Source organism: Panthera tigris, chromosome B3 (assembly GCF_018350195.1).
Source record: "Panthera tigris isolate Pti1 chromosome B3, P.tigris_Pti1_mat1.1, whole genome shotgun sequence".
Taxonomy (NCBI): Eukaryota; Metazoa; Chordata; class Mammalia; order Carnivora; family Felidae; genus Panthera; species Panthera tigris.
In genome coordinates, this window is record NC_056665.1 from 31,597,294 (window position 1) to 31,620,671 (window position 23,378).

Consider the following 23,378-nt stretch of genomic DNA (forward strand, 5'->3'; position numbering starts at 1 on the left):
GGAGCCACCCCTCCCAGAGGCGCGGTGCTTCATTCACCTCGCCTTCGGTCACTGGCGTTCCCTTAAACTGACAGCGTGGCTCGAGGGGCTGCTTAATCCCCCCAATTCTATGTTAGATGCTCTCCCCCCCCCCATCCGAAGTAAACAACCGAAGCTAGGGGAAAACGGGAGGCTTGCTACGCAAACGCAGCCTCAAAACGGCTCCCGGTCCCCTTCCAACCAAAGGCACCCGCCCCCCCCAATACAGAAGTTCAGGAGGTGCTTCGACTGTGCTGTGGGTCACCGAGAGCCCTGCTGTCCTCGATCCCTTAGAATCCTGCCTCAGGGCTGGAGGCAATGAGTTGCCATTCTTGCCCGGCCCCCGTGCTTGGCCACAGGCCGCGGTCACACCAGCCTGGTTTCGTCTGGGGTTTCATCCACTCACACGAGGTGAATGGACTCTGTGTCTCCTCCCCGCACCGCGTCGCGTCGCCCGCGGTTTCCAAGGCTTCTGGAAGCCAGGACCGCGTGGGCAGCTGAGGGTGGAGGAGCTGAGAGGGGAACTCCCGTCTCCAGCCCTGCCCTGGGAGCCAGGTTCTTAAGGGTTAAGCCGGCCCATCTTCCCACCATCCCTTTCCATATTAGGAACCCAGGAGCCCTGCCTCCCAGAAGGAAGCCAATCTCATTTTCTGAAATGGAACAGGAGCCATCTCCCAGCCCCTTCTCCAAAGTCTGCAGTTCAGTAGCTGTCCGTGCCTCAGATTCTACCATCAGAGCTTCATTTTTTTCATTAGAGCTTGTCTTTTTGTTCCTGAAAGAAATCACACCTAGAAGAAAAAGAGGCAGAGTATCAGGCACTTGGAAAAAGATCTGACCTGAGGTGAAGTAAAGGTAACTCTCCCACCCCCAACCCTCTCACCTCATCCCTCCAAGGCTGAGATTTTGGGAACTCGCCTGGGGAGCTCAAGCGAGTGGGTCGTCTCCAGGAGCCTTGCTCCGTGCCTGTCCAGGAACCTTGTTCCACATCCTCTGACCTTCAAGGACCAGCCTCTTTCCCCAGGCCTCTACCCTTGTGCGCACCAAGTCTTTTTCCGTGTGGGCTGAGAACTGCAGCCTGGTTCAAAGGCCCCAGGGAAATGCCCCTGCCCTGTGCCGTGCTGCCAGCCACCTGACACCCCCAGCAACTCTTGCCCCTCTTGATGTCCCTTTTGCCCTGCTGGGCTCCTAGCTCAGCGTGCTGCCCCCTCCAGGCCCCAGCTCCTCTGATCCCCTCCTTGTCCTGCCCACCCTGACTACCACATCCATCTTTGTCTTCTCTGGGGCTGTTAATTCATCTTTGAGCCTCGGCTGTAGGGTCACCTGTCTGGAAAGCCTTCCTGGGTGCTCCAAGGGGGAGTCAGGCTCCCCTTCCCTGCGCTCCCACAGCACTGAGGGCCGTGCCTTCTTCTGCACAGGCTCTGCAAGTTCAACATCTGGTCTGTGCCACTCCCTACTCCGGCAGACCATGAGCCCTTCCACGACCAAGCCAGGCAGAGTTCGGGTTCTCAGGGGGCGCTGGGGGCTACTGTGGGGAGCGCCTGTTTTTAGTGGGAAGACAGAGCACCCAGCCGGAGGGGAGTTGTGGGTGCTCCCCAGGGCCTGGGAGAGCGGGGCGGTGGCCAGTCTTCATGGTCCACTTTGGAGAGGAAATGTGGAGAGACAGCTCCGGAGGGGCTACAAGAATGTGGGTCTGGAGACGGGAGAGGAGATCGGCAAGGTGTCTGAGGGGAGAGGGCTGGTGGGTGGTAGTGCCATCCTGAACAGGGGGCGGGTCTGGGAATGTGAGGAGTGAGCAAGTCACTTAGGGGGTGGGGGAGCTCAGCCCAGTGACGCTGTCCTCAGTGAGCACCTTCTCCCTGTGCCTGCACAGAGCTGGGGCAGGGTGCCTGGTGCCCAAGGGTGTGGGTAGAGAGACAGTGCTAGGATTCTGAAGCCCAAACCCTGGAGGTGAAGTGGGTGGGCATAAGGACAAGTGGAGTGTGCAGCCCCTATCGACCCCATGAGGCCCCTTAACCAAACTGGTGGGGCCTAGGGCTCAGGGCCCCTACCTTACAGCTGAGGCTATAGAAGCCAAAGAGGGCAGTGAAGCAGTAACTTGGCTTAAGGGCTCTGACCCCCACATTAGAGCTAAACTACCATGTCCCCCAGATGTTCCCCTGTCCCCTGCCATTTCCAGACTCCCACACTGGGAAGGGGAGCAGCAGGGGTGGGGGAGTGTGGGCCCAGTTCACAGTGGACTCCCTTCATGACCTTGGGGCAACGGGTGAGCCCTTCTGAGCTTCAGCTCCCCCTGTCCAAGATGGAGAGCGCCAGATGAGCTTGGTTGTTTAGCAAGTGGCCGGGCCATGGTCAGCATCACAGCTCATAGAAGCTGTTGGAACCGAAAACTTCAGGGGGGCTGAGGCTGGTGTTTATTTGTAGTCTGAATCATCAGGGAAAAGTCGAGGCCAAGTGGTGGGGGTTGACAGGTTTAGGTGCATGTTCAGCCCCGGGGCCTCAGTTTCCATGTCTGAAGAGGGGTCTCAGAAGCTGATGCTCTGGGAAGGCAGGACTGCCCCAACTCCAGGGCTTCCCATCTGTCCTGCTCTCAGGACCCACACTGAGGCAGAGCCCCGTGGACCTGATGCCTGGCCCCTTCTGCTCTCCCTGGCACTCCCGTAACTTCTGGCCACTGGACTGTGCCTGCTCACCAAGCCCCACTGAAGGGTGCAGGTGAGTGTGGGGAAGGTGGGCACAGCAGCCCCTGAGGCCCAAGCCGAGGCTGGGCTCCTCTTTCCTGGCAGGTGCTCAGACAGAGCCCTGGAGCAGGACTGGAGGCCGTCAGAGAAGGACCTGCGGGTATGGCTGGCAGAGCGCAGCTGGCAGCGTTGGCTGACCACCTGTGGACGGCGCTGGAGGCCCTATTGAGCGAGTACAGGCGCCGCAGATGCAGGGATGCAAGCTGGGACTCTGCAGGGCCCTGTGTGAGCTCCTCACTCTGGGGCACATAGTGAGGTTCCCGTCCTTCTCTCCCTGGTCTTCCTTGCTTATCTGCAGGCCCAGGGAGCACCCCTGAGCTAGAAAATCCTCTTCCCAGGCCGAGAGCTCTAGAATGCTCCGGGCTGGTTGCCCACATCTGGGGTCATGTTCTCAGGAAGGCTTGTCAAGGTCTGGGGCATCCAAACAAAACAGGAATCGAGTCCCCAACAGAGCTTCTGTGAATAGTGTCATTTCTGTGATGGCCCCCCTGGAGGTGTGCAGTGCATTATCTGGTGTGGCTGGGGGCACTGGATTGGAGGCAAAGGAAGGGCCAGGGTCCCTGTGACACCCACCCACCCCCCGGCCAGAGAGTCAGAGGGAGGGAGGCAGCTGGTTTCAGCTCAGTGGATAGAAAAGTTTCCAAGGCCCAGTTGCCCCTGGCGAAAGCTGCAATCCCCAGGGAGTGAGGAAGGTGAAGGTTCATGCAAGTTGAAGATTCTAGGGGAGGCCCCCGGAACCCCTGCCCCATGTGGGCAGCACCACACTGTGATGGCCTAGGCTCCTAAGCTTTTAGTCACGGGGGGTCTCAGCCCACAGCCGACCCTCCTAGAGCTCCTGCTCCCTACCATGCTGGGGGTGACCCTGGGGACCCACCTGTCTGCTCCTGCCTCCCAGCTCTCTAGCATTCCATGACAGCATCCCTACTCCTTTTGCTGGAGCTCCAAAGCCATCAGCAGCTAGTGTGGAGGAGTGCTGTCTCAGGTCCAGCTGGAGGTGGAGGGTTACGTGTCTGGAGCCTATAGTGGTTACAGCAGCCCCTCAGAGCTGCGGGGCACAGTCCCAGGCGTACAAGCCAGGACTCGGGTCTGTGCTGGGCTAGCAGCCAGGCCCTTGGTGGGGCTTATCGCAGCGGTGGAGCAGGCAGGGCCTTGTGGAGTCTGCCTGCTTTATCAAAATCCACAGACACTGCCGTGCCTGGGGACAGGGATGGCTCTCTGCAGGGGCTCTGTGCTGCCTTCAGCCCTCCTGGCAACAGGTGGAAAGCTCCCTGGCCCACCTGGCACAGGAGAGGCACCAGCTGCAGGGATCCCAGAGACAGGAGTGGAGGCCAGACTGGGACACACAAGACAGGTCAGGGTGCCCGGTTATGGGTGAAGGGCATGGTGGCAGAGGATGGGCAAGATCGTGCTACTGCAGACGGAAATGGAAAAAGCCCAGCTGTGTTTGGACCAGAGGAGCCAGGGGCCCCGTGGGCCAGAGCCCTTCTCTAAGTGGGTGCCTGGCAGGGCGCTGAACACCGGCCCTGCCTTCTACTTCATTCTTTGGTCTTCATTCTTAGAGCAGCAGCTGGCAGAGGAGGGCAGTGCGAAGATTGTTCAGTTCCCTCCCCGTCAACATTTGGGAAGACGCTGCCATCACCCGGCCTACTCCCCTCCGGGTCCAGATGGGAAAACAAAGCCTAGAAGGTAGGGAAGAACTTGTTCAGACTCCAGACAATGTGGTCTGGAGGCTGTGAGGAGACCTCAGGACCCTGGACCGAATGTACCTGCAGGAGATGCTGGTGTCAGGCCTGCCAGGCCAGGAGCTGAGCTGCGATGGGGACAGGGCCTGGGCACTTTAGGGCCCGGATGACGTCTTGATGGGGGCAGCTGAGACCCCTGCCCAGGCTCAGGATATAGCCTTCCTGCAGGAGCAGCTCTTGATCCTTGGGTCAGGTGGCCCAAGACAGCTGGCAGGATCGTGCCCCCCCCCCCCCCAGGGAATCCAGGGCACCAGCTGAGCCAGCCTGTGCCCACCTATACCAGGGGGGCAGAGAAACAGGGGATTCTAGGCCCTGACCTTGGGGATTCCAAAGTTGGGTGAGGGGCCTAGGGACACCATGGAAAAGGGAATGCCCAGGAGGGACAGATTGGAGCAGGGCCTCCACACAACGCAACTCCAGCGTGCACCGTTCCCACTGTGGCCCCAGAAAGCGCCCTTTGGCGGTACGCAGCCTGCCTTAACCCGTCTGGTCCAGATTGAAAGCTTGGGGTTTGGAGAAGTCCCTTGGGGGCTGGTGAGGTCAGAGGAGGCCTCTTGGAAGAGTTGAGTCCCAGAGGATGAGGGGAAAAAAGGGCTCTGGGAGAGGGTAAAGGCCTGGTGGCTAGCCTGAGCAGACTGATCCCAGCCAGGTGAGCCCCACAGTCCTGGTGGAGGCCAAGCCATGAGTGGGGGGAAGGGGGGTCTTCACAAGTGAACAGGAGACTCTCAGAAGGGCTGGGCAGAACCCCCGGTGACCAGTGGTCTGCTTAGAGCAGCCTAGAGGCTGGTCTCCACAGCCTCTAGGAGAGCACATACGGTGTCAGAGGGCCCCGTGCAGGCCCCGGGGGCAGAGCACCAGGGCTACGTGCGGAGAGGGTGGTGTGGCGAGCAGCACTGGGGGTGCCCCCCGGAGGCCTGGCAAGTAGCCACTCAGGCCCACCCTCAGATCGTCTCACACTGGGTGAGATGGCCCTGTGGGCAGGAGGTGGGCCAGCCTCTGTCCCCAAATCCTGAATCATGTGGCCAAATTCACAGATTCCCTTCCCTGGGTATTAACACTCCTGGGTGTCCCATTCTGGCCCTTTTAGGGAAGCACGGGGGAAATCTTTCAGCTTCCACAAGTCCTGTCTCTGCCACGTATGGCCAAACCTTTCCTGCTGGCCCAGGGCCAGGCTGGGGGGAGGCAAGATGACCTTAGCTGCTGGGCTCAAGTCAGGATGCTTGGGAGTGGAAGTGCCCAGGACAGAGGGCTCTGTGTGTGTAGGGGCCACAGAGGAGGCGTCTCTGCCCCAGTCCCCATCCCAGCCAGTAAGACATCGTGAGGACGTCCATGCAACTTGGAAAGAAACCATTGAAAATGGGTTGGGGGCCATCTGGGGCCCATACTGTGTCCATTTCTACTAGCACACTCTAGGTCCAGGAGGTGCCAGTGCCCCTAAGGAAAGAGCTAGAAAAGGAAGAATCACATCCCAGGCTTCAAGAGAAGGTGGCTGAGTGCTGGAAGGCACGCTGGCACCAGGTGGTAGTTGCCCTGAAATTGAAAGAACTGCAGAGACCCCAGAGACCGAGGCCTGGTCTCCCCAGGTGGGTGCTCTCTGCCCACCTTCCTCTCCCTCCCCACGTGCCCCCTCTCCTCCTTCTCTTCCCCACTGTCCAGTCTTTCCTACTGCGAGCTATTTAGTGTCTTTCTGCTCTTAGGCTGCCCACTAGCTTTATCCTACACTTCCTTCCTTTCTCCTGCTTCTTCCTCATTACGCTCCATCCACCCACCCACCCATCCTTCTTTCCATCCCCCCCGTTCATCCAGCATACCTTCCCTGAACATCTACTGCATGTCTGGCCCTCTTCTGTGTGCAGGAGAACCAAAGTCAGATCAGACCACTCCTCGTCCCCAAAAGTTTATGGTTTGGGGCCACACAGTCATCAAGTGGGCAATTACAATTTAATACGTCTGATGAGGAGATGGGCGCCTCGGTGGCTCAGTCGGTTGAGCATCTGATTCTTGGTTTCAGCTCAGGTCATGATCATGGTTTGTGGGTTCAAGCCCCACGTCAGGCTCTATGCTGACAGCACGGAGCCTGCTTGGGATTCTCTCTCTCTCTCTCTCTCTCTCTCTGCCCCTCCCCTGCTTGCTCTCTCTCTTCCTCTCTCAAAAATAAATACATCAACATTTAAAAATATATGTCTGGGGAGCCTGGGTGGCTCAATTGGTTAAGCCAATTTCAACTTTGGCTCAGGTCATGATCTCGCAGTCTGTGAGCTTGAGCCCTGTGTCGGGCTCTGTGTTGACAGCTCAGAGCCTGGAGGCTGCTTAAGATTCTGTGTCTCCCTCTCTCTTTGACCCTCCCCCACTCACGCTCTGTCTCTCTCTCTCTCTCTCTCAAAAATAAACATTAAAAAAATTTTTTTAGGGGCACCTGGGTGGCTCAGTCGGTTGAGCATCCGACTTCGGCTCAGGTCGTGATCTCATGGTTTGTGAGTTCGAGCCCCGCAATGGGCTCTGTGCTGACAGCATGGAGCCTGGAACCTGCTTCAGATTCTGTTTCCCTCTCTCTCTCTGCCCCTCCCCTGCTCACACTCTGTCTTTCTCTCTCAAAAATAAACATTAAAAAAACATTAAAAAAAATATATGCCTGATGAGGGGAAAGGCACTGTAGGAGTTGGGGAGGGGGGCAGCGGATAGGTAAATCCTCCCGATTGAAGGGGTTTCTGAGCCTCTGAACCATCCCTGAAGGATGAACTGGGCATCCTCAGTGAAAGAATGAAGGGCACTTCAGCAAGAGAGAGGGGCGCATGCAGAGGCCCAGAGAGGACAGATGTGGAGGTGGCAGAGTGAGAACAGTCCCTGACCCAGATGAGGAGTAGAGAGGGCAAGGGGGTGAATGGTGGGCCGGGGGCCAGGGCAAGGGCTTGGGTGTCCCGGGCCGTGTCCACCAGACTTCGAGTGCAGTTTGGTGACGGCCTTCTCCCAGCCAGTGCCCTCCCTTAGTGTCTAGGGCAAACGTGTACATGCACAAGCAGACGGACTGGTGGACACTCCCTCCCCCCCACCAGGATACACGCGAGACACTCACCCAGAGACACGCACATGTTCCCAGATGTGCGCACACGGACACAGACACAGAGAGTCAGCAAGGAGGCGCCCTGGAGGCCCAGGGATGTGGAGCTGCAGGGACCCAGGAGGGGGGTCCTGCTCTGCCGCAGTGGGGCTCGTCTGCGTGAGATGAAGGAGCGTGAGAGCGGGTCTCAGCAGCAGTGCTTAGCTGGCCTTAGGCCTCACGAAAGGTGGCGTTGGTCTAAATCGGTGTCTCAAACTGGGGTCCAGAGCTTTGCTCCAAGAGGGCTGTTAGCTCCTCAAGGAAGCAGATTTGCAGTGATCGTCTGCAACTGCGCATTTGTACAGAAAGAAATCTCAGTTTTTGTCTGTTTATCAACCCAGACCCCTGTGGGTTGGAGGTTGTCTCCTCAGGGCCTGGAGAGACACTACTCTTTATGGGGTGTGCACCCCAGTCAGGAGGGGGGCCTGCAGGCGGACAACTCCGGCGAGAAAGCATGGTGACTGAGGGCTGGGACCTCTGGGCAGATTCAGGTGCCGGGAAGGAAGTGGTGCGGAGCGAGCCCTGCGAAAGCAACATGCAAATGACCCGTAAACCAGTGTCAGTTTGGGCCCCAACCGGAGGGCCTTCCAGTGCTTTGCTTCTCGGGGACTGCCCAGGCCATTTCTCTCTCCCCAGTCCCCAGGGAGGCCCGGCCTGGACTCACCTTCTGTGAGCAAGTGGTGCCCCAGGCCCTGCGCCTGTCCAGGGAGGGTGATCTAGAATTCCACCCTGGGCCATGGGCAGGGGTCCTCTGGGGAGCAGGGCCCGGGGCTCTCAGGGAAACTGGGCAACATCTGGCTGGCAGGAGGGTGCGAGGGGCTCCCGGGGCCTCCGGCGCTCTCCACCTACAGTCTCATCCCCAACCTCAAGCTCCTTCCACCCTGACCCTCTCCCGGTCTCTGTCTCAGTCTCTCTTCCTCTGCGCCAGCCCAGGATTCTGTGCTCTGCACTGTCCCCAGATCAGTGGTTAAGACCGTGGGCCCCAGAGCCCGAGTACTGGGCTCCAATCCTGCCTCCGCAGTGTACTTGCTACGTGACCTCGGGCAAGTTTCTCTACCTCTCTGGGCCTCATCTGTGAGGAAGAAACCCCAAAACCAAGAACAGTTATGGTTCTCCCCCATCCGCTAAGAGGGGTAAACTGGACACGCATGTAGAAGGCTCAGAGCAGTGTCGGCATGCAGCCAGGAAATGTTCGCTCCTGTTACTATACACTTCACGCTGCTTGCTGGCCTGGCCGCTTTGTGGCGAAAATCGCCTTTTCCAACCGGGGATCCACTGGGGCTCCATGTCACTCGCCCTCTGGCAGTCTGCCAGGGCTGCCAGAACAAAGTACCGCAAACCAGGGGGCAAACCAGGGGGCTTCGGCAGCAGACACTTCCCGTCTCACGGCTCTGGAGGCTGGAAGTCTGAGCTCCAGGTGTCGCAGGGGTGGTTCCCCCTGAGGGGGGGATTCTGTTCCTGCCCCTCCCCGGGCTTCTGGTGGCTGCTGGCAGTCCCCGATGTTCCTTGGCTTGCGGACGCATCACCCCAGCCTCTGCCTCCACGTGCACAGGGTGCTCTCCCTATGCACGTGTTTGTGTCCAAATTTCCCTTTTGTAAGAACACCAGCCAGATGAGATCAGAGCTCTCTCCAATTACCTCTGTAAAGACCTTAGCTCTAAGGTCACATTCTGACGTACTAGGGGTTAGAACACAAACATAGCTTATACCTCCCAATTTGCATCCTGCTACCTTCCTGTCGGGTGGGTTGGGTAGGACTTGGGATCTCGGGGACCCAGCTGTTCTGTCTTCTCTTTCCCCTCATTTAGCCCCAAGGCCCTGACACGGCTGCAGAAAGGCTGGAGGGGCCACAGGATCGGCTGCTGTGAGGAGGGGTGGGCACTGTTTAGTGAGCCCCCAGGCAGCCTGTCCGCATCTGGGTGGGAGAGGCAGGCGAGGGGCCAGGATGGAGATCACACACAAGCGCGTGTGAGTGTTTGTGGGCATGAGAAGATGGGGTGAGGGCTGCCCTCTGTCTGGCCGGCGACAGAGCAAGATGCAGACTCTGGAGAAGGAAAACAGCCAGGTGGCTGCCAGGATGTAGAAGTGGCAGGTGGCGAGGAGCTGGAGGCTGCCCGAGGCTGGGATGATATGGGGCCCACCTGGGACCAGGGCCCCCAAGGAGCCCTTCCTGATGACCCTAGAGTCTTTCCCAAACCCGAGATCAGGGACCTGGTGCAAAAGAGTGGGAGGCCCAGGCTCTGCCAGTTACCAGCCACTTCCCCTCAAGAGGTCTCGGCTTCCCTGTCCCAAAGAGTCCCAAACTCCCTGCCCTGGCCCCTGTCGTACCCAGGGGCTCAGGGGCGGGGCTGTGGGGCCCTGGGCAGCCCATCTGTCCACAAATGGACAAGAGCCTTGCACTCCTGGCTGAGCTGGATGCCGGGGAGCTCTAGGACTTTGGGCGCAGCTGACACCGGAACCCGCAGGGCCAGGTGCCCTCGGGTCAGCGAGGCCTGGGCCTGCCCACACCCCAGAACAAGGACAAGAACCTGGACAGTTCAGCCAGCCTAGAAGGGAGGCCAGCAGTCCCAGAGTCCTAGCCGCCCACCCTCTTCCCCCAGCAGGGTCCCCAGGCAAGCTCTCAAAGTCTGCACGTGGAGGGTGGGCTCCCCACCCTGTGGAAGTCTAGGGACCAGACTGCCACCTACTGAGTGGAAGTCTAGGGACCAGACTGCCACCTACTGAGTGGGCACCAGTCAAGCCCACTCCCTCGGCCTCCAGACACAGCCTGTGGGGAAGGCCACTGTGGAATCTTCCCTGGGCCTCTCAGGCAGCTGGGAATGGTGGCCTGGTGGCCCTTGCTGTTTTGGCTCAGATCTTCATCTGTACACTGGGAGTGGTGTTGGCAGTACTCAGGGGTTCTGATCCTCATTGGTCCTATGACCCTGTTCGGTGTACCCACTGGGTTACTGTCCCTGGGTCACACTCTCTCCAGCTTTTAAGAACTAGGCCGATGCCCCAGCCGAGTGGCCCATTCGCCTTGGTTGGGCTAATGATGTTAGAACGGGGGTGGGGATGAAGGTACAGGTCTTGCTGTCCCCACCAGGCCCCAGGAGCTGCCAGAGCCAAGGACCACAGAGGAGCCAGAGGAGTGTCGAGCGTGGGCCCCACCAGAGGCGGAGGGGAGAGCTCACGGGCAGGCAGGGTGGGAGCTGCTCCAGCCCCCACAGGAGGTGAGAGCTAGCTTGGGGTGCTGGCTGCCCTCCCTCAGATCAAGGTGGGGGCAGGGCTAGAGACGGGGCCTCCCAAGCAGAGGACAAGGCTCTGATCCCACACTGGGCCCTTGTGACCAGGGGTGGGAGGAGCTGAGACCAAGGGCCCCCAGGGAGGTGAAGGTGGGGAGGGGAGGTGCCTAACTTGTTGGAGCCCGTGAGTCAGGATCAGGGTGTTTTCACTGAGGGCCAAGAGCAGAGCCTAGACCCACTCTAGGCTGGAGCCCCAGGCGGCCCTGACCTTGTACTATTGCAGGGTGGCCCTGGGAGGAGCCCAGGCACACAGGACAGGCTCACCAATCAATGCAAAGCAAGTGCACGAGGGCTAAGTGCACAGGGACCCCATGCAGGGAGACGGGATGATCTGGAGATGGAGAGGGTTCGGAGACCTGGCCTGCCCTCGGGGAGCCCTTGGGCTGAGCAGCGTAGCCCCATAGGGAGCACTGAGGGAGTATCACCCATTCATATTTTTGTATTCAGGGGAATTTGTAGTCACCTGTACAGTGTGGAGAGGCAGAGGCTGTCCTGCTCCCTCCTCCAAGTGCTGTTCTACCTGCCTCTCCCTGCCCGACAGCTATTATGCCCCTTGTTTGGGTCAAGGCAGAGTCCCAGGCAGGCCCCCGCGAGAACCAGGGTGGGCGATGTCCTGAAGCACCAGATCAGGGTAGGAGCCAGTGACTGACTCCCTCTCAGACTCTCCCCCTATTCCCAGACTTCCCTGAAGGAGGCAGGCTTGGAGCTGGCCCAGATGCGAGCTGGGCTCCAGAAAATCCGGGACCCGGAGCTGGAGGCTCACCAGCCGGCCCTGGAGGTGCCCAGAACCAGGTGCTCAGCATCCCTCCGCCTCTGTGCCTCTGCCAGGCCTGCATGCCTCAGGGGGGGGCACGGTTCCCTGTGCCCAGTCCCCAGTGCCACTGACCTGCCCTCCCCGGACTCAGTCAAATCCCTCCCAACCTCGCACTGCCACCAGGAGAGCCCAGGCCCTACAATGTGCTCACTGTCTTTCTGCCTTCCTCCCCAAGGTGGCAGAGAGGCTTGCTGAGAAGCTGAGGCTGGAAGCAGCTGAGGGCTCTGAGCAGGAGCTGGTGGAAAAGTGAGGACCATGGAGTGAGGGGCACCCGGATCTGAGGGGCTCTGTGGGGAGGAACCACCTTCCTTCACAGAGACCCTCACAGCTCTTCCCCTTCCCGTGAGGATTTGGGGGTAGATGGGAGAGGGCATTTAGGGACATGCTAAGAGAATCCCAGGGGGGACACTGCCAGGCCTGGAACTTGATGTATCTCCTGGTCTGCCTTATTCTCTCAGAAGAACGGAACACGGGGAAGAAGCAGGAGGGGGCATGGCTGGGTGGGCTCTGGAGGCACAGGGATTAGGACCTCTGGGTTCCTGGGCCTGGGGTCATGGATGGAAGGAGAGTGGCCTTCTTATGCTCAAGTCACCTCCACCACTGACCAGCTCAGCGAGCGTGAGCAAGTCTGCCTTCTCTGGGCCTCAGTTTGCTCTTCTGTAAAAGGGGGATACTGCCTATCGTACCTATCTCAAAGGATGATGTGAGGATTACACGAGACAGTGTGCCTGGCTGGTGGCCCTGAGTTTCCCTATACCTGGGGTCCAGTTAGAGTGAGTAAGTACTAAAGTCATAAAACCATGGAGGTGGGCCCAAGACCACCTGCCTATAGGGCTTTAGTCGCAAAGTCTATTTGTCCGGTATTCTATCAATGAGGCATTATTTGCACTTAATATATTCAGGAGACAAAGTGGGCCGCCAGTGATGGACAATATAGCACGTTCCACGGCCTGGAACAGCTCCTGCTTTAGGCTTGAATACCATTTCACCTTGATGCGGGTCCTCATCTTTATGACCCTGTGTGGAGGAGCTTGATGGGGTGCGGACTTCTATCTTTTGCCTGAGCTTCTCTCTGGGGACCCCTAGAGAATGGGGTCACATCTGCCAGTGGGACCTGGGAGACTCCAAGAGTTCCGACTCTCAGGCTGAGAACTGTGTCCCCAGGGAGAGGAGCTGGTGTAGCTCTGAGCATCGAGGGCTCTAGCACTGGGAGGGCGGGAGCCTCCAGCCATCTCTCAACCCCTGAAGGTGACACCTGGGGACTCCCTAGAGGAACAGGCAGAGTAACCCCTGCCTCCCTGTGTGACCCAGACCCTGTTTCTCTCTCTGCCTTTGTTTCCCCATCTGCAAGCCAGAGTGGGGGGAGACAGAGGCCCACAAGGTCCTTCCAGCATGGGCCTTTGGCGATTCTGAATGGATTCCTCAGCTGGCCTCCCTTTCCCTGGCTAGAACCGGAACTACTCCATACCTGGTTACCTGCCCTGCCTCTCTGCCCTCTGTGGGGTCAGCTTCTGCTTCATTTGTCCCCAGGTGTCAGCCATAGCCCAAGAACCATGGAGGAGAGGAGCATCTGAGAAACGGTGGCACTTGGGGCAGTGCCCTAGCTGGAGGAGAAAGGTGTTGTGCCCACTGAGGCCCAGAGCCACCAGGGTCCAGGTTTATAGCCTCACTCTGCTGCACAAGAGACCGAGGTCAGCCCTTTGCCCCCAGTGAGCTGACAGCAGACTGTCAGGCTTCAAGAACCAAGCGTGGGCAAGGACTCCCTGGGGAGAGTGGAGGCACCCCCCCCCCACCGCTAGGGTTTCTGTCAGGCCTGAGGCAGGGGACCTGTCATAGGTGGCTGCAGTCAGAAGCCTCCCTGTCCCCTGCCTGAAATAGGGCCTGAAATGCCCATGTTAGTACAAGGTTCTTGACTCTTAGTGGACGAGGCCACCTGCCCTTTCCCAGAGGGACCCTGTGGCTAGAAGTAGATCTGGGCAGAGAGTGGCCAGTGGGGCGCTGAGGTCCTTGTGGGGCTTGGTTGGTCCATTCACTGCCCTGTCCCAGCACAATGATGACCACAAACCTTCTGTCTTACTGGTGAAGGCCTTGGGTATTGGGCTTTAGACTTTTCAAAGTGAGTTCTGATACATTTGTGCCTCACATCACTCTATAGTCCCTATTTCACAGGGAACTTGCCCAGACAAGGCAGTAATGTGCCCAAAGTCACACAGCAAAACGGCAGCTAAGCCCCCTGGTCCCTTAACCTGTTCCAGAAAGGTAGTTTCTCGTTTCTGAGCTTGATACAATGGCCATCTTTGATGGCCACAGGCAAGGCTGGCTTAGAGTTGTCCCCCTTGAGGTTATCTGGCCATTTTTCTCCTTCTGAACTTCCCTCCCCACCCTGCTGTGTACTTCCTTCCCCTACAGAGCTCCGTCAGCTGGGCCACATGCTTCCAGAACCTCCCTCAACTCTGTCACTGAACATTCCCTCCATCTACTGACTTAAGCAGAGTTTGGCAGAGGAGGACCCTGGCAGGATGGAAGGACAGAACAGCTCTCAGATTGTTTCTCCAGCATCGTCTCCTGCAAAATGTTCTCTGCCCTCCCTGCCATTCACACAGCTGCTGTGGGAGCTGCAGAGTTCCCAGCTGATGGGTCCAGCACTGGGTCCTGAGCCCAACAGAGCCAGTGGCCCTGTCCTGATCACTGGACTTGAGACAAAATCGTAGTCTCTCGGGGCTGAAGACTGGACACAGAAAACTTGGGAACTGTTAACTTCCCTGTTTTTCATGGTGTCAAAAGCCGACAGGTCCCAGGACGTGGAATTGGGATGGAGATACTTTAGCTCATCCCAGGAGGTCTCTTGTATGGAGAAGACATAAACTTGACCTTTAGGATGGTCATCTCACGTTGCTCTGTGGCCCGGGCAGCATGGTGAGCTGGTCTTCAGAAGGAAAGGAGTACCTTCCAAGGGCAGCACTTGCCAAGGCCAGTCCCACGCCCCGCTGTCCTTGGGCTCCCCCAGACTCCGAAAATAAATTCTTCTCCTTTCTGCTCACATGAGATGAGTGGTTTGGGACCCCTGCCAGGGCGCATCCCCAGTGCGCTCCAAACCAGGGCGCTGCCCTCCCCGGAGGGCCCTCCCTTCAGGCCGGGCACCCACCCTCCAGCCGCTCACTCCCTCAGGCCGGCTCCTGTTTGCTTCCTGGCACAGATGGCGTTCCCCCCCCCGCCCCCTCCAGAGAGACGGTACCTCTCTGTCTCCAAGCGCAGCAAGGTCCCGACTCGTCCCGGTCCTGCTTTTCTGGTCGGTTCCTTCTTCCTTTCCCTCCAGTGGTGATTCCGATCTCTCAGAAGCCGCAAGCCACCAACTCCCGTTTTCAGGGCGGAGACTCCCAGGAGAAGGTGCAGTAGGCGTCCGGGCTTCCCTCCCGCGCCCCGCCCCCTCCCCCCCATTGGCTATACGGAGGGCACGTGGCCAGTCCTGGCCAATGAGGTGGGGGGAGGTTGCGGCGTGGCGCGGAGCCGGGAAGGCTGGTCCAGGAGAATCTTGGATCCTCTCAGGACTGTCAGGCGACTCCCGACTGCACAGCAAGGGGGACATGGGCGGAACGAAGACTTGGGACGACCAGACACCCCCTCCAACTTCTGCTTCCTTCTGTCACCGGGCTGGGTCGCCCCTGCCCCTCAATGAAGGGAGGCACATGCAGGAGTTTAGGGCAGCTGATTGGAGTCCATTCACAGCCCTGCCATTCACTACATATGTGACCTCCAGCACATTTCTGCTTTTCAGTTTTTGCATCTGTAAAATGAACGAAGTTACTGCCTCATAGGGGTGTGGGTGGAGTGGAAATAAGCGTGTATAGAATGCTTAGTACTTGCTGGGAGGGCAGACTCTGGACTCCGTAGCTACCGAATTAGAACCCCTAAGCTCTTCTCACTAGCTATAGGACCTCAGGCTAGTAACTCAACTTCTCTGTTCCTCGGTTTCCTCATCTGTAAAATGGGAATCATAGTCCCATCTCATATGTGTAGAGAATCCAAGGAATTAACACAGAGAACTTAAAACAGCACCTGGCCCACACCAGTGTTCAGAAATCGATAGTTTCATAGGTAAGTGCTGTCAGGTCTCCTGGAGCACACGTGCAGTTCCTCTGGGGTACAAACCTAGGAGAATTGCATGTGCCACTTGGGAATGCCCAAGTGTTTTCCAAAGTGGTTAGACTAATTTACACTCCCCTAGCAGTCTCCAAGAGTTCCCATTGCTCCCCATCCTTGCCAAGACCTGGTGTTGTAAGACCAAAGTGTGTGCCAATCTGATGGTGTGGAATGGTTTTCTGTGCATTTCCCTGGCCCCAGTGAGTTCCAGCCATTTGTATTTCCTCTTCTGCAAAACAGCTGTTCATGACTTGGCCCCCTCTTCCAACCCCCCCTCCCCTTTTTGCTTTTAACAATAAGCATTAACACACACACACACACACACACACACACACACACACACTCTGGCTGTTAGTTTTATGTTGCAAGTATCATCTATTTTTTTTTTAAGTTTATTTATTTATTTAGAGAGAGAGAGCACAAGCAGGGGAGGGGCAGAGAGAGAGGGAGAGAGAACCCAAAGCAAGCTCCGTGCCATCAGTGCAGAGTCCAACACAGGGCTCAAACTCACTAACCGTGAGATCATGACCTGAGCCAAAGTCAAGAGTTGGATGCATAACCAATTGAGCCATCCAGGGGACTCTCCCAGTGTGTCTTTCTAAATACCAGTATCTTTTTTTTTTTTTTTTTTTTTTTTTACTGTTCATTTATTTTGAGAGAGAGAATGTGAGAACGTGAGCAGGGGAGGGGGAGGGGGGGGTAGAGAGAGAGAGAGAGAGAGAGAGAGAGAGAGAGAATCCCAAGCAGGCTCCAAGCTGTCAGCACACAGCCCAATGCAGGGCTCGATCTCACCAACCCGTGTGATCATGACCTGAGACGAAATCAAGAGTCCAAAGCTTAACCAACTGAGCCATCCAGGTGCCCCCAAAACCTGTATCTGTCTATTTTGAGGGGGAAGGGCCAGAGAGGGGGAGAGAGAATCCCAAGCAGGCTTCACACTGTCAGCACACAGCCGGATGTGGGGCTCAAACTCACGAACCTGTGAGATGATGACCTGAGCTGAAATCAAGTCAGATGCTTAACTGACTGAGCCACCCAGGTATCCCAAAATACCAGGATCTTTTGATAAACTCTTTTGGAGGGTCTAGTTGGAGAAATTCTTCCCTTTCTCGAGTTCTTGGAAGATATTCTCCTATAGGTCTTGTTAAACTGAAACGGGAAGGAATTGCAGCGGCCTGGTGCCTTGTTCTTCCTAGATTCTCCACGTCCGTCGGGAGCTTTTCTCCTCTCACCACCCCCTGCAGTCAACGATGCACCGTTTCCGCCTCAGAGGTCTCTAGACCCTGCTTCTCCTCACCTCCCCGACACCCCCGTGGGCTAGGCCTGCTGCACCTCTGTGTGGCGGCCCCCTGCTGCGCCACAGGAAGCTGTGAGGTGTGATACCAACTACTGGTTACCAGTTATTAAAGTACTAAGGGCTAGCGGTGCCTGGCTGGCTTTGTCAGTGGAGCATGTGACGCTTCATCTCCGGATTGGGGGGTTTGAGCCCCACGTTGGGTGTAGAGAATACTTAAAAAAAAGGACTGGTCATTTCTTTCAAAAGGTGTTTAGAGACCACTGAGAGGCTCAAGCCTGTCCCAAGGTCACTCTTCGTTTGCTAGCACTTCAGAATGGCAAAGGGGTCTGCATTTGCCTGCCTCAGAGGACTGCACAGACTGGGGAGGGGCGTTGTTGTTGTGGAGGAGGGCAATTACAAATCCCCAGTGCTTTTCCTCTCTGCCCACTTTTCTTGGTTTCACCAAAACTGGGTTGTAGCCATAGGATGTGCATCATGGCGGAAAAAAAAAGGCTGGGCACTCGGGGTCCAGGCCCGAGTTCCAGCGGAGGCATCCCAGAGGTCTAATGTCCAGAATGTCTCCTGACTCCAGATCACACTTCCAGAAAAGCCTCTTTTTAAGCCTAGGTCCTGGTTAAAATGTGTCAGCAGTGCCCTGATGCTCAAAGGATGGCACCCACATCCCTTAGCCTGGGATCCATCCTGGACCCAGCCATACTTCTCCCCAATTCCTCACCCCTCCAACTCCAGGTCCTGGCCACAATTCCCCAAGGGCAGGTCCTCTGAGGCCACCAAGTTTCCATAGATCAGTTCCTCTGCCGAGAATGCTTCTCCTCACATCTCCAGCTAGCAACCTCACTCTTCCAGCTGAAAGATCGCCACCTCTGGGAGGCTTTCCAGAGATGCCCCAGTGAGCTGCCCCAGCATCCATCTGCCATCAATGGCCTACTGTCCCAGTCACACTGCATTTCAATTTTTGATTGGATAATTGTGTGTGCCTCCCCAACAAGACTGTGAGCTCCATAAGCACGGGGACCATACTTACTCGGCAGGAGCTCAAAAAAGCCTTGCTAAATGGAGGCAGTCCCCTGGCCCCGTGCCTGCCAGGACACTGATGCGGAACCACTGGAGATGGTCCTGGTGGTCAGGCAATACCTAGGGTTTCCTGCCAAGCCAGAAACAGGCTGAGAGTGAGCACTCTGGAGAATGGATAAGCAGTAAAGGGCAGAAGGTTCAGGAAAACCCAGGGATCCAGAGGAGCGGGTCCTTTCTACTCTCAAGGCTCTCACCGCTCCCTCATCCCGATCACTGCCCACTGGGAGGGTCACTGAAAGCATCTGAGAGACCTGCTTGTGTGAAGAGGTAGAGGTTTATTGAAATATAAACATTCGAGAACATGTAAGATAGAAAATAACCACAACATATACAGACACTTGCTGCAAGAGGACGTCTGAGGTATTTATCCACTGCCTAGGCTATCCATGTGCTAGCACATTTTCCTGGTCAGAGTACACAGATGGGGAGGGGAGGAGGGGTGGGGACGAAGCAGCCCCGGCCCACCGCCTGCCCTGTGGCCTTCAGGACTGCACCTTCAGGGAAAGCTTCTCTTGCCCAGGGCCCTGCTCCTGGGGCACCTGCTGGCATCCCTGACTCTTGGGCTTCCGGGCTGAGACCCTGCTGTTGTCCTCGAGGGCAGCAAGGGTTTGCTGAGAGGGCAAAGCTGGCTGGGCAAGCTGCCTGGGGAAGGGGAGAGGATCCAATGACCAGAAAGCCACAGTGCACTGTCCCTGTGTCCTCCGGCTAGAAGAGTCCATCCTTCGTGACCAAACCCCTGAGAAAGACACACTGGCCAAATGTTGCGACACTTTCAAGTGGGCCCAGCGCCAGCCAACCAGACCCTTCCTGGCACCGGATCCCAGACACTCTTCTCTGCCCACCTCCTGCGCTTACCTGGTGGGTAAGGCGGGAAGGCTCCTGAGGCCAGAAGAGGGTCAGACCCCGCTGGGTGGGGCTGTGTGTGTGTGTGTGTGTGTGTGTGTGTGTGTGAGTGAGCAAGTGTGTGGAAGGCTGGGGAGGGAGTGAGAAGATGCGTCCGGCAGAGTGCAGCTTACCAGGCTGAGGGAGCTGTTTTGTGCTCCAGCTTTTGATTTCCCTTTCCTTTCACAGACAGGGCCGAATGCTAGCCGTGTGACAGCTCGTGCCAGCGTGGCCTGTCACCACCACAGCCCGATGACGTCACAGTGAGCGGTGTTCTGTGAGCTCTGCAGGGCGGACTCAACCAGAGATGAGCCTGGTGTGACAATCACCCCGTCTTCCCAACATGGGAGCGGCCGGCTCCAGCCCAGAGGCCCAAGGGAGGACGGAGCTCACGGCATCCCCTTATCCCTGGGATGGCTCTACAAGGCCTCTACAAGGCCCAGGGCCTCCCCGGCCTGCCCCTGCCCTGAGGTGGCAATGCTGAGTGAAGGGGAGCCATTCTGTCCCCACCCTGGGGAGCTGGGGGTAGGGGTGTGGGACCAGCCCTGCTCTGGCAGCAAATGGGTCAGGAACCATCTTCAGAACCGTGTGGTTTCCGGACCTGACCTGCGTGAGTAAGGGCCTCTCGCTTCACCGCCTCCCCGGCCACCGTGATCCCTGAGTCATCTGCCCTGCCTGCCTCCCCGCCTCGTCACTGGGGTCTTAGCGAAGGGCCGGAGGGGCTGGGGTACCAAAGGTTTGCTCGGCTTTAGGGGTGATCTGCTTTCATTTCTTTGGTGCTACAATAACAACAATAAAAATTAAAAACAAAAAAGTCAGCAAAACACATATAAAAAAGATATCAGAGATGCAAATACTTCCTGAAGAATCAAACATCAACAATTACAAATCTGAGGTATTTCAATGAACCTGACATCAGCAGGTTTGGGGATGTTGGGGCTGAGGTGACCCCATGAGAAGGGAGGGCCCGAGGGACAAGTGGGCTGTTCCTGGGAGAGGTGGCCAAAAGGGCGAGTGAGAGCGTGAGGTCTGGGAGGGCCAGAAAAGGGTCAGTGTGAAAGCGGGTGCCAGGGCCTGCCTGGGCAGCCCCCTGAGGCTCTGCCTCTCCCTCAGCAGGTACCCAGTAAACTCTGGGGCCTGAGGACTGCCCTCGTGTGTCCTTTCTTGGGACCATTAAAAGAGGGACATGGGGCCCTGAGGATAGCTTCGAGACTTGAATATGAGGGACCCACACCCCTGGAACCAAACATGGTAGGTGAGGTGGGTAGGAGGGCCCCATCCCATGCTCAGCGGAGAAAGGCCATGAAGGCATTGTCTTGGCCCCTAGCAGCCCCAACATGGGAGTTAAAGACTGAAGGGCTGAGCAGGGGAAGAGGCCAGTGACCCCAGGGTCACGGCAGAAAGCAGGGGAAGGGAAATAAATTAAGGGGAAGGGCTCTGGAGGGCCTCCAGCCCTGTGCCGGCTTACAGATTGTCGATACACTGTGCCCGGGACGGGAGGTGGCCTGGGAACCCCGGAGGAAGCTGGCTGCCCACAGACCCCGCCCAGTTCTCCAGCACAATCCCTGATTGGACAACGCTGCCCTGTCCTGCCCCTGCAGCCTCTCCCTGTCCCCAGAGTACAGCAGGACCCGAACGGAGCCTGGACAGACGGACATGTCCAAACTCTCAACATCTGGCCACATGGTGTTTGACGTGGGCTCCGTGAGATGAGGTAAATTCTGTGCATCAACCTCCTTCACTCTCGACAGGAGAGCGGGGCACGGGGAGCTGGGTCCTGCCCCTCAGAGGGACCAGCTGGTGGAGGGCTCAGCGCTGGGGGTGCCCCGGGACGAGGTAGGACTGGCTGAGCAGTGAGAGCTGCCGCTGCCACTGCCGCCCATGCTCTGGGCGGCAGACCCTGCGATGAGGTGGACCACGGGCTTCTGGGCAAACAGCACACCTGGGGGGGGAGGGGGGGAATGAGCGTGAGCAAAGAGTCTCGGGCAGCTGCACTCTGTCCCCGCTACGGGTGCCCAGCCCTGTATAAGGCTCCGTTCCAGACACCGTGCTGGCCGCTGACCAGAGTCCTGAATACTGTCCGGCCTCAGGTGCTGACAGGCCGGCCAGGGGCAGAAACGTAAACCGTGATTTTTGAGGAGATGTAACCAGTGCTCTGTGGGCACTGCTCCCTCCTCTAGGGGCTTGTGGGAACAAAGAGAAGGTGGTGGAAGGCAGGGGCAAGCTGGTCAGGAAAGGCTCAGGGGGAGAGCATGCCTGGGCTATCAGAAAGAGCGGCCAAAGGAAGAGCCGGAGCAGGGAGGTGGCAATGTGCTGGAGGCTGGCATGGCAGGTGAGGCTGGACGGATGGGAAGATGAGGGAAGGGAGGCCTGTGTACCTCTTAGGAGGCAGGTTTTACCCTGCGAGGGTCGTGAAGGCCCTGGAGCTTTTAGGAAGGGGAGGGACACGATAAGATATGGGTTTTAAAATGCTCTCCACGGGGCTGGGAGGAACAGGGGCAACAGAGGCCCACAAGGAAAGAGGCCCAAACCAGGGCAGCGGGGTTGTGGGGTGGCAGAAAAGGGGAGAGAGCAGAGGAGCGGGGTCTGTCAGCTCTGGGGGTGAGGACAGAGGTGAGGGGCTCTAGGGAACGACTTCCCAGTTCCTGGCCTGTGCGACACGCACGCCCACCAAGAAAGGGCACAGGTGGGACAAGGGTGATGCAGGTGAGGTCTGGGGTGCCTTCACCTCCCTTCTGACTGCTCCCCATGTTGTGAGGAGGCGTTATCTCCCACTTTCCAGACACTGATATCGTCTTTCCCTGCTTTCTCCGTGGACCCACCCCCAGCCCCCAATCCTCTTAGACCGTCAAGTACCACCAGATGGCAAAGAGCACCTAGGCCCTGCCTGTTGTCTCGTCTGGTCTCCTTGAGAGGCCCCCATGTCAGGCTGAGACTTCTCAATGTGGCCTCCAAAGCACCAGTCATGTGGTGACCGGCAAGGTGATGTGGCATCGCTGCTTCTCCGTAGGCTGCTTCCAGGAACTCCGTCTCTTCCCTGGCTGCAACCCTGATGCTGGCAGCTGGTGGCCGGCAGAGCCAGAGCGTGAGGCCCACAGGGTGGCGCCGCCAGAACAGGAGCACCAGTTTGATGGAAGGTGTACCTTAAAGCCCCTCCTCTGGACCCCTCGGGCTCTCTGGCCCCCACTCAGCAAGCCGTGCTTACTAGTAAGACTTGGGGCTTGTTCCCAAACTCACCCCTAAACCAAAGAAATGGGAGCGGGAAAAGGACTGGTTTCCAGCAATTGAAAAGACTTGGTAGAGATGCTAACCCAACTAGCCAACAAACTACTGCCCAAGTAGACAGCAATAACTTTAAAGGACTGGGCGGAATCATAAAAACAGGCGGATTTCTGCTACACTCAGATTCCTTTGCCTGCGTGTCAGTCCTTGGTCCGTTTTAAAGAAAGGGAATGACAGGCAATGTTTAGAGAGAGTGGAGCTGAACCATTCCAAGGAGCCCTGTGCACCACAGGTCCATGACAGCAAATGCGATGTTTAAGGCATGGGCATAGACCGGATTATGATGCTTCGTGCTTAAGTGATGGGTGCAATTAGCGAGTCAACCGTTGGTCCAAAAGGGTTAGATGAAGGGTCTCCACCATTCTGTCGAAGGTAGGGGGGGGGATCCGTCATCCTGCTGGCAATCCTCAGCCTCGCCCAGTCTGGAAAAACCACTTAACCTTTGGAACCTCGAGACTACATACAAGAGAGCCACCCCTGGGAAGCTGTTCAGATGGGAGGGTGACAGGAGGGGCCCTGGCTGTGGGCCTCCCTCGGGGCTCCCAGAGCCTCACCTGCGTAGGTGGTGCCATCGATGTCCACGGACATGTTGATGCTCCCAATGCTGCCTGTGGCCAGGTTCAGCGCTGCGGCCGAGGCCTCTGTTCTGTCTTCTGCTAGGGACAAGGGAGACAGCGGGCCTGATTAGGACTTCCAACACTGCAGTGTCCTCTCCGAGGCTCTCCCACTCTCCCGGACTGACCAGAGCAGGCGAGGCCTCCCACTGTTCTAGAAAGTATCTGGATAACCTTCCCCTGAGCGTAAGGTCAGGCAGCAGGAGAACCCAGGCTTGCCAAGGTCCTATCGCTGGCTTCCTCTGTTCCCTGCTTAGCCACTCACTTCCCCCATTCCCTCTGTTCTCCCACGAAAGGGATCACAGGCTGCAAAGACTGACCTTGACTCACAGCTGTGCACCGCCACTTTCAGTGTTTCAGCAAATGCTAACTAAGCATCCACTATCCATCAGGCTG

The 23,378-nt window shown here is 57.6% G+C and overlaps 2 protein-coding genes and 1 long non-coding RNA gene across 10 annotated transcripts in view; 1 reads left to right on the forward strand and 2 right to left on the reverse strand.

Annotated features, from left to right (window-relative positions):
* Window positions 1-420: 420 nt before the first annotated feature.
* Window positions 421-15,131, reverse strand: LOC107179870. Its single transcript, XM_042989208.1, has 3 exons — window positions 14,929-15,131; window positions 7,572-7,711; window positions 421-806 (listed from the first exon to the last, which is right to left on the reverse strand). Exons 1-3 carry the CDS (start codon window positions 15,129-15,131, stop codon window positions 421-423), a joined length of 729 nt encoding a protein of 242 aa, XP_042845142.1.
* A 68-nt stretch (window positions 15,132-15,199) lies between these two features.
* Window positions 15,200-23,378, reverse strand: part of ARID3B (AT-rich interaction domain 3B) — a 60,620-nt gene continuing 52,441 nt past the window's right edge. For 5 of the 7 annotated variants that reach the window (XM_042988390.1, XM_042988394.1, XM_042988391.1 and 2 more), the window contains exons 8-9: window positions 22,923-23,021; window positions 18,460-21,028 (exon numbers count right to left, since the gene is read on the reverse strand). In XM_042988390.1, the coding sequence (XP_042844324.1) occupies window positions 20,871-21,028; window positions 22,923-23,021 (257 nt within the window). In that variant the 3' untranslated portion in view covers window positions 18,460-20,870. Of the gene's footprint in view, window positions 15,478-18,459; window positions 21,029-22,922; window positions 23,022-23,378 lie in introns of those variants that run through there. The other 2 variants (XR_006218500.1, XR_006218499.1) reach the window with 2 other exon arrangements.
* LOC122239424 lies at window positions 20,250-22,181 on the forward strand. Of its 2 annotated transcripts, none has more exons than XR_006218505.1 (3): window positions 20,250-20,337; window positions 20,688-20,800; window positions 22,097-22,181. It is a non-coding gene; the product is annotated as an uncharacterized LOC122239424 (long non-coding RNA). The 2 variants fall into 2 exon arrangements; XR_006218506.1 differs by lacking the exon at window positions 22,097-22,181 and adding an exon at window positions 21,915-22,087.